This window comes from Semicossyphus pulcher, unplaced genomic scaffold (assembly GCF_022749685.1).
Source record: "Semicossyphus pulcher isolate SPU_LCO1_2020_fin unplaced genomic scaffold, fSemPul1.0.p SCAF_6, whole genome shotgun sequence".
In the NCBI taxonomy this organism is placed as follows: domain Eukaryota; kingdom Metazoa; phylum Chordata; class Actinopteri; order Labriformes; family Labridae; genus Semicossyphus; species Semicossyphus pulcher.
This window is the reverse complement of record NW_027211737.1, coordinates 11,632,992-11,643,593: the sequence shown is the minus strand read 5'-3', so window position 1 is coordinate 11,643,593 and position 10,602 is coordinate 11,632,992. Positions and strand designations below refer to the sequence as shown.

At 42.6% G+C, this 10,602-nt stretch overlaps 1 protein-coding gene across 1 annotated transcript; it reads right to left on the bottom strand.

Moving 5' to 3' along the window:
- Positions 1-7,828: 7,828 nt before the first annotated feature.
- Positions 7,829-9,610, bottom strand: cldn5a (claudin 5a). The gene has a single exon (XM_069683085.1). It carries the CDS (start codon positions 9,361-9,363, stop codon positions 8,716-8,718), a length of 648 nt encoding a protein of 215 aa, XP_069539186.1. The 5' UTR covers positions 9,364-9,610; the 3' UTR covers positions 7,829-8,715.
- Between the last annotated feature and the right edge of the window lie 992 nt (positions 9,611-10,602).

Sequence of the window (10,602 nt, the reverse complement as noted above, 5' to 3'; positions counted from 1 at the left end):
TCTGTCAACCAAGGTGTACCTCAGGGCTCTGCGCTTGGACCCCTCCACTTCAGCATCTACAGTACATGCTCTCTGCTTGGTCAGATCATCTGCTACCATAGTCCTAAGATTCCACTGCTCAGCTGATGATAAACAGCTCTATTTCAGCAACAAACCCTCCCCTCAGCTCATTCCACAGTCTGTTGCTTTCACAACATCAAGGTAAATAGGAATAAAAGAGTGCTCCTCATTGTGGCTCCCAAGGTGCAGCTCCTGGAGGTTGGAGATCTTCTCTTCGACGATGATAGCTGCTACATCTGTCCATCCCCAGACGTCCACATCCTGGATGATATTCTGGATTTCCCCCTCTCAGACACCCTAATCCATGCTTTCATCACATCGAGTCTGGACTATTGCATGAAGCCTTATCAAAGCCCAGTTGATGCTGCAGTATGTGCAGAACTCAACTGCCAGGGTTCACACCTGCACCATGCCCAGGGAACAACCTTCACTGGCTCCTGGTCAAATTCTAAATCCCATTCAAGATCATCCTCCTCACCTATAAATCCCTCCATGCCCTACATGCTTATCTATTAAACCTCCTCCATCCCTACACCCATTCCAGGAATATGTGGTCCTCCAACATGGGCCTGCTTACAATCCCCCAAACAAACCTGCAGACTTTAAAACAAGAGCCTTTGGCGTCGTTGCCCCAACTCTTTGGAACTTCCTCCCAGCAGATCATCAATCTACACTTTAAAAAGAATAAATAAAAAGGTGGTCGCTCATTCTAAGTCGCTCATTCTCACGTCCAGAGCAAACCTTTGCCTTTGTATCATTTTGTTTGCATAACTAAGCATCCTTAGGTCAATCAATCAATTCTTATTCATATAGCGCCGATTCAAAAGTTGTCTCATGACACATTACATACAGAGCAGTTCTGGACCGTACTCGTGACCCAACATTGATCCACCAATTTGCAAGCACTTGGCAACAGTGGCAAAGAAAACTTCCTTTTAACAGGCAGGCTGACTCAGTCAGGATTCCAGGGAGGCAAATTAAAGGGTCTAAAATACAACAGAGTCATCACTCCTTTCTTTGATTCTCAGTGGTAGGTGGTTCAGTCATGCTGGACTCCTTTTACGGGATGACATGCACGACAACTTCCATTCTTAAAAATGCACTGTGGCGCCATGCACTGAGACAGAGAAAAGAGCTCAAAGAGAAGCCCTTTTTACACTGCCAGTTCAAGGCGGGATTATTACGCCTCCGTTACGTTTCGTCTTCTATGTAGAACGCACGGAGGCCTTACTCCAACGTTGCTTGGTCCAATGTAAAACGACAAAGGTGGCATGAGGACAGAGCAGAGAGAAAAGAACAGTACTTGAACATGGGTTTCCTTAGAAAATCCTTAGAGTTGGAAGCAAGAGTTTTCCTGCAAGATGCAATTAGTGTGGAAACAATGGTATCCTGTTTGTGTGTATTATAAACAGGCTGTTTGTGTCCTTGGCAACTGATTACCATATCCTATCGTTAATATGGGAGTCAAAATTAGCAGAAGAGGCTGCAGCTAAAAGTAACACTGCGCAAACCGGTTGCAGAAATGGTGGTGGTTGGTGAGCTGTTGCAGTCCTCCATGTCCTCCCTTCTCGTTTAATAATGGAGACACTGACTGCCTGACATCACATACATTTTGCTTACCATGCCAAATCAGAAATGTCTCCTGATCCCACCCAGACATTCCTCATGCTGCTGGGGCCTCCTCTTCTTCTCAGCAGAGGGTTGTCACTCACCACTTTGTCTGCTTCAGCGTAACCTACATTGTCTGTGCGTCTGTGTGCGTCTGAGATTCTGTGCAAGTTATCACAGGCTTTTACATGCATCTCTTTAAAGTGGCTTCCATATGCTGATGTACTGCAAGAAAACATGATCTCACTCAGACAGGCATGAAGGAGTAGAGACTCCCTGTTTCGTCTTCTCCTCTCATACTTCTGAGATAAAACCTTCTCTGTGCACTCTATTCATCACTCTGTTAAGAAAACACTTCAGCTGTGGTTGTAAAACTGTTGTTCACTTGTCTCAAAACTTACATGGTTATTTAAATGTTGTGTTGGTTTGGGAATATTTGGCACAACTTTCTATAAATATTAAGGTTTAGTTACTGAAAGTGTGAGCCTCCACCTGTTTCAGTATAGGTGACATTGCATAAGAAACAATAACCCTCCACAACCCTTGAGGAACATTAAAACCTGGAATAACAGGACACTTGAATAACCAAACGCTGAAAACACTGACTTATCATCGCCTGTTTAGTTAAAAAATGAACATGAAAATGAACCCATCCAAGAGTTACATTACATCGTGACTCGTGTTTCAGTCCACCTGATGAATTTAAGTCCAATGTTTTCTCTCTTTGTGCTCTGTTTTTGGCCTCCACCAGCTCCTGAAGGATTTATGTCTTTGTAGCTGGTGATTGCTTTCGCTCACTAACATTTAACTAGCTCGTGCTGAGCAGGTTGTCACTGAACAGTGACCTTTTAAAGGTGAACAGCTTCCTGTTTAGCCGTGAGTGATGCTATGAGAACTAGAAAGTTAAACAGTTAAGACAGCGAACCAATCAGCTTAAACCTGCTTTTAATTCCATAAAGTCAGAAACATCGGATTCAGTTGATAATTCTCTGTTGGGTTAGAGACTACCAAGCAATGACTGTATATAAAGATAGATGACACGCTTCCATGTTCTCTCATTGTACAAAATTGAAGCCAAAATACCCCTGTGACGGGCGCATTTTTTGGAGCCAGAGTTGCGCAGTAGAGATCGATGGCTGGAGCCACTTCTTCTAACCAAAGCACACACTTTACTTAACGAAAAAAGATCCCGCACACCCGCATATTTAACAGCAGAACAGCTTCTTTGTGATGGTCTGAAGCAGACGTTGGACACTTCAATGACTGTTACGTCATTGTTACGTCTCCTCTCGCCGTTCCTCCTCTACTCTGCTAATCCGGAACAGATCGGCTGCCGTATTTGTCAACAGAGCTGTCAATCATCCTTTTTACAGCATAAAATAACTAATTAAAAATAAACTTGTCAGAAAACTGAACACTTGGACATAAATCAGCATGATAATAACTAGCTATAATGACAGAAACCATGTTTGAGAAACATTTATTGGGCGTGTATTTTGATTTCATAGATTGACTCATGTCCCATCTGTTAACATGGAGGAGGCGGGCTTTATGACTTATACTGCAGCCAGTCAGCAGGGGGCGATAGAGAGGTTTTGGCTTCACTTTTAGGGAGCTGTCATGTCATCCATCTTTTTATACAGTCTATGGTACCAACAACCTTCACATCATGTCATTTGATTCCTTGTAATTATAGAAATATGGACTCTTCTGTTTTTAAGTTTATGCAAAATCTTCGCTTCAATAGCTGACAGTTCTACAAAGCCAAAGATTTTTTTCTTTAACGCAGCTCATCATCTTGTGCATCATTTTATTCTCACTTCTCCACTGATAACAGTCTGCCTTCTTGCACTACCTTGTAGTCAAGTCGTTCAAGATTTTAACTTACCTTTCTGATACCTCCTGGTGATTCTGGCCTACATATAAGGCCGAATAACCGATCCTAGAGCTGCCATGTTTTCTACAACTTTGGAGTGACCGTGCAGTGCGGCCCCTCCCCCACATCACACATGTGGAGGAGGGGCTACGTGGTCACTCCAAATACTGTCAGCCAATCGTAGCTAAGGTCTAACCTTTACGAATGGCAAAACGGCTTGTTCATTTCAGGAGGAAGAAGAGGGTCCGAAAAATTATTAAATCAAAATTACAATTTTGAAATAGAAACAAACTTTACCAATGTGATTCAAAAACACATCAGAATAATAGAAAATTGATTGCATAGCTAAAATATGTCACCTTTAACATCCGCAATGACTGGAATTTTATATTTAAGTAGTAAGAAATACTCTTTAACAAGGGAACCCTTAAAGGCACACTTAACTCTTTGGTTTATCTGATTCAATTTAAAGAAAGAGGAGACACATTGTTTTCACTGCGTACATACGTTTGTATGAGCTTTACGTGAGGTTGAGTCAAACTGGACAAACAAATGTTTTATAGCTGGTTTGTACAGACACGTGAATTCCTTTGTACCTGTGTGTGTGTGTGTGTTTTTAGAGGGCTTATACTCAACCTCCGAACTCAACACATACACACACACACACGCACACACACTCTCCACCCGTCCTCCTCTCCCACACCCTCCATGTTCCTTCCTGTTTCCTGTTCCGCTGTCCGCTGCGCAGGAAGCCTGGTCTTGCTACTGGAGCTGCAACAAAAACTCGTGAGTCACCAAGCTGTAAACTTTGTGGACATTTGCTGCAGAGAAGAATGTGGTTTGTTTTTTTTCTCTTTTTGATCTCCATCTCTTACCTCTAACCAGGCTTTGCATTGTTTCTCAAACAAACGGCTCATGGGGTCTTTAACCCCTCTGTACAAAGCCACATTTGTGCTCCACGTTTTACCACCTGCTGACTCTTGGCTTTAGTATCTGTGAGTAAGCTCCGTCCAGCTGCGACGTCTGAGGACTGTATGCACCTGCTGGCTGTGATGTAAGCGTGAGTCAGATGATGAAAACATGAGTTAAGACTCCTTTGTTTTGTGACTCATGTACACGGCTACATGCCTGGTTTCTTTGATGAATCTATGTTGTTATATTTAGCAAACTTTCCCAAAGCTGATCAGTTAGCTCGGGGGTTGAGGTGTTGTGACCCCGATCGAATGAATGTGTGTGTGGGGGGGGGTTTCTGCCTCGATGAGATCATGCCTGGTCAGTCGAGGGAAGTGACTTTTCGACTCGCCTGACCTGATGCCAGATTCAGAGTTCAAAGTTCATGTCATGAGAAACTACGCCCCTGCACACCCCCGTCCCCACCAAAAACTCTCACTGGTGGCTGCACTGATCTGAAATCCGTACTCAACCTGACAGACTCCTGACATGACCTTAACCATGTGGCCTCGCCCGGCTGAGAGAGGTCAAGTTTAGAGGTCAGAGTGCTTCTCTGTGTGTTATGTCATCTGTTTCTATGAGACATTTCTGTGATATCAGAAACATCTCTCACATTTTATTCCTAATGTGTTTATACTCATGTTTTCTCTCTTTGACCAGAGGGAGTGTTTGTGTTTCAAACGTCCGTGGCAACATTTACTCTTCAAATGAACCTAATGTGTTTCTGCTGTCGCTGCTCTTTTCGCAGTGACCATTACAGGCTTTGCGTAAATCCCTCCTTCATCTTCTAGACTGCTGTGCATAGGCTGTGTCCATGTGTGTGTGTGTGTGCGTGTGTCCGAGCCTGCTGGAATGTCTGCTGGCCGGGCCTTTTATTAGGCTCATCCATACCACCACATTATAGGCTCCTGTAGCCAGGCAACTGCAGGTTCTGGCTGGTTACAATGCCGAGCGCCCATTGAGTGACGTCGCTGGCCCTGTTTGCCTCCCTCCAAATTGGAATGAGGGTCTTTTTTAAAGGTGCACCCCCACCCCAAGTTTTTCTCACTTAACCCCTTGCTCACACACACACACACACACACTCACCCTGCGCTTCGTCACCCTTTGTGCGGCGACCAGACGGGGGGGAACTAACAATCCCACAAAAACATCTCACTGAGGCAGAGCAGACTGGATCCTTCAGGAGACTCTTTGTGTGGAAACACTCATACAGACCCCACAGTGGGACGCCTACTGTACTGGGAGAACTGGGAAGTACAAAATCACTATCGCAGTATTTTTTTAGCATAAAGCTCCTGTGAGGATTTTTTTGCTCGTTATGAAACAGACTGGAAATAATTCTGATGACTCTATATGACCTACGAAAGCAAAACAGACCATCAGCGACAATAGTGACTATTTCTATATAGTTATTTTTAATGCCTGAAACTGCTGGCGGGGGGGTAGGTGTCAGATGAGGAGATTAACTGCACGCTGCCTTTGTTTACATTTTCCAGGGCAGAAATTTAAAGTGAGTGATACATATGACTGTTAGAGAAAGCAGGATGAAATTATTTGTTAAAAAGCACCACTTAAGCATGTACAGGACAAAATCAGCAAAAAGATAAGAGGTCCGGCTTTGTCCACAGGGGGCGCCAAAATCAACACAAACCAAACGGTCCTCAGTAGCTTTAATGCCATTACCTTATTGTTATACTGACACATTTCAAACACTGAAGTTATTATACGAAGTTAGAAAATCTCCCAGCTGCAATAAGATTTCAACAGACTGGGGACATATATTATTTAAACTTTATAATTAAACCTAAGGCTTAAAATATTAAGTACTGTTCAAAATGAATTGTTACTACTGAACATTTTCTTGATTAATCTTTGCATTTGTTTGTTAATGTCAGATGTTCGCAACATTCAAAGTGCTCTTCGTGAATTCCCAGAGCTGAAGTAAACACTTTGAAATCACTTGTTTAGTTTGAGAAACAGTCGAAGGATCTAAAGATATTTTTTTATATCAAAGGACACTACACGAGTTCACAATTGAGAAGCTGAAACTTAAACTTAAATTTTTGCCATTTTTTCCTCATAAAATAAAAATGTGTTGCTAATTGATCATCAAATTGATTTGTAAACTTGTTCAGCTCCACACAAAAATTCCCTCTTGACCTTGGAAATAGGAAAATATGGAGTTTATAGTTATCATATAAAACACTACCAACTCAAGCCACACTAAGTAGTTTTTTCGCGACTTTTCAACTTACTCATTTGAACTTCAGAACAGCTAATAATTAGACCTTGAGTAATTTCTGTTTACCATGCCGAGAATTAACTTTTGTGTTTAACTTTTAGGGCCAGAACAGATAAGGAGTGCTGAGACTGCTCTGTATTTAAGACATTGTAACACCTGCTGAGCTTCTATGTCAACAGATCTACCTCCAGGATGAAGACAGTGTTGATTGAAAGCTAGAAAACAAATGACACAAGTTTCTGATTATAACCTATGATGTGTGCTATGTGCAGTCAAATGTAAAATGCAGTAAGTGGACAGTAAATAATACACGCAACCTACTTTAGAATTAAAATACCTGTCTGGCATTTCATCAGAGGTTTTCTTCTTAAGCAGCAGGGATCAAACACTCCTCTGACTGTATGCAGACTTTCTTCATGGACACATTTTCAACTTGTAAGACGGCATATGACCGGCTAAGATCCTTAAGTGACCAGCCAAACAACAATGGATAAGCTTTTGTAATCCAGTCACAGTTTTAAGTCACTCAAAGGCTGACATATCTTTTGTTTGTATGTCACAAGTTTAAAAATCCTATATATTTCATACTATATTACAACGTTTCAATCACCAGTGTGTAGATAAATGTGGAGCACATGAAGCAGCTGTGGCTAAACTAATTGCTTCAAAGAGATGGTGTGTAATCTTTTGTCCTCATGCACATCTATCTTAGCTCCACCCTGATGGAGGCAGATGAGGCTGTGACGACTAATGAATGGAGTGACTTGCGGGAAGACGATTCTAGCAACTTCTCCACAGCTCTAATTTGGACGCCTTTCATTGACTGTGGACGAGCAGGGGTGGGGGTGGTCTGAAAGGGTGGTGGTGGGGGTTGTGCAGTATTGTGAGTCGAACAGCAGAGCCCCACTCTAGTTGAATGGGTATTGTCATCTGGATTTCTATGGCCAACCAAAATACTTTCTCCCGCCGTGGGGGTTTGTGGATTCATGGTGGGAACGGCATGCATTACGCACAGCCGTGAGGGGCATTCCTGACCGTCACAACGTGTCAGATGTTTTGTTTAAGAACACACTTTAACTAGAGATTTCAGACAATATACTCAGTTTAATCTTAATAACATGAAACAATATTGCATCTTCATATACACGAATAATGAATCATTACATCATCAAAACAACAGAAAACAAACTTTATTCCTAGAATGTTTTAACAAGAAAATACTTCCTGCTTTGACAATGATGCAAAAACGTCGCAGGTGTTCAGTGCAGCCGAATAACGGACTGTAACTTCTCCTGTTGTGACCTGTAGATCACAGCATCCCGGACTCCACAGGTCCAAACTTAGACTGCAAACTTCAAAAAGTGTCCGTCAGCAACTGTGGAACAACACAAAAGCCTGTCCGAGATTTATTAGGGCTTTCACATGTCTACTCTTTTCTTCTTCGTTCTTTATTGCTATGGGACATTGTTGGAGTCCTCAACATGTCGGCGTAGTTCCACTAAAGGAAATGGTTCTTTGAGCGTGTGGGAGTGCAATTATTCAGTTACTGTACAAGTCTGTGCTGACAATGCACATCAAGGCAAAAAGAACAGCATGTATTCAATGCAAGAGTTCATCTAGAAAAGAAAAAACTTTGCAGTTACAACAGTAAACAGTTCAAAATACTAATAATAATTTCAAAGACTTACAAAAGCAGGTACCTAACAAAGATACTCCTTTTTGTCGTGAGCTACCTCTTGTAGTTGATAGTCTTTTTTTAATCTCCTGTAGATACAAAGGTTTGTGAATTTGCGGTCCGAGCGTATAAAAGGAATGGCCAGTGTAAAAACAGCAGAGGTGCATCCATTGATGTTCAGAGTTCAGGTTTCTAGAAAACAAAAACAGCAGGTGCAAAAGATAAAGTCCGTCAAAAACAGTTTATAAAACAGTTAATAAGCTGCAGGTCACTTTTACGCACCGCCTGCTGTTAGACACACAGCTACACATAATTCCTCTTGTCATAGTCCCCGTTCGGCGTAGCTCTCTTGGTCGGTGCGTACTTTACCGAGTATCCAGAGTTCCCGCTGGAGGGACAGGAGCAGCACAGCAGCGACCCTCCGATCAGCAGCAGCGCTGACGCCGCCCAGCCGATGTAGAGCGCAGCACCGATCTCCCTCTTCTTGGATGCTGGCACCTGCGGGTTGTAGAAGTCCGATATGATGTTGTTGGCCATCCAGCAGAGCGGCACGAGCACAAACAGACCGCTGATGATGTAGATGGCCCCTCCGGCGTTCACCACCCGGGCTTTGACGTACTCAGCGCGGATACAGTTGGTGCACTGCGCCCCCGCGATGACAACCATGAGCCCCAGCACGCCCATCACAGAGGAGATGATGGTGAGCGCTCTAGCCGCCTGCAGGTCGTGGCTGAGGGCGAGGACAGAATCGTGCACCTTGCACTGCATCTGGCCCGTGCTCTGCACCACACACGACATCCACAAGCCGTCCCAGATTGTCTGGGCCACCACGATGTTGGCTTCGATGAAAGCCGTCACCTTCCACATCGGCAGCCCGCATGAAACCATCACTAGGAGCGAGCCAATTACGCACAGCGATAGTCCCAGGATCTCCAGTCCGGCCGACACCATTTTCGCTCTTTAAGATCAATCAAGTCCGTCTGAAGCTTCTCAAAGTATCCGCTTATTTCTCTTCTTGAGAGCAATGTGTATTTGTGCTCTTTATTTCTTGGTTCTCTCCTCGATGTGATGGAGCTTCGATCGTTAGCTGCGCATCACCACATTTACTCAGAGATGTAAGAGACAGAAGCTCTGGCTCTCTTTGTTAGTGTGGAGATGTGAAAACAACTGGAATCACAGTAGCACCGGACCACGAATATCTGCAGGGTGGGGGTGTATGGACTCGAGGAGAAACTTTCCTCCAATCAAATGTCACCGCATCCTCGCGGGACCAATGAAATCGCAGGGAAGTTCTGAGGCTGAATAAAGCGGTCCAGAGCGCATTGTGCGTTTGAACAGTTATTTACAATGAATAGAGGGGGGCAGGAGAGGGGGTGAGGGCACACGGGGGTGAGTTAAGGGTATGGAGAGCTGAAATGCAGTGGTTGGATGAATCAGGAGACTTGTTAGCCTAATTAAATGTATTACATTTATAACCCCCTGCCGCATTATAATATATTTTTTACTTATGGATTCATAGCAAAGTATTTTGAATTGTTGCCATTTAGGAGTTTTTTAAAAAAATTTCTATGTAAAAAATATAAAAAGGATGTATGTTGGTTGTTTTTTTTATGCTTTTTATCTTTTTTGGCAGGCGAACTTCATGCATGTAGAGCATAATTTTGTCATTTTAACAATAGTAACTTTTTTACCTGAAATATATTTTATACAGGGCTTTTTATAGGCCTATGGCCTAAATCCACATATTATGTTACTTATGTTTAAGTAAGAACATGCTTTATGTAGCCTATTACATTTTGAGTAGGGGGAGATTTTTACTTAAAGTAGACCTACCAATGATAATGTTAACAGAAAATAATTTGCTAAAACAAAAATTCCTGCTTTTGAATTATTACAATTCTTACAATCCAATTTTAGTTTTACGTGAACTATCAGTAAAATAATTTCAGACTAGCTATGCAGAATATTTATATGTAAAGCAGCATAATGATGAACTTTCTAGTAGTCCAATGGAATATAAAGTAGCCTTATTTAACCTCTGATTGTGACGCAGAATAAGAGGCGAGATGTGAAAACGCGAGCATCTAAAATGTGTAAATATTCAAGGATACCATTATTTTCCGTCACTGGAAAACAGATAATATCAAAGGCCGCGATGTGCATTTAAGTTGTTTATGGCACTTCTGGTCA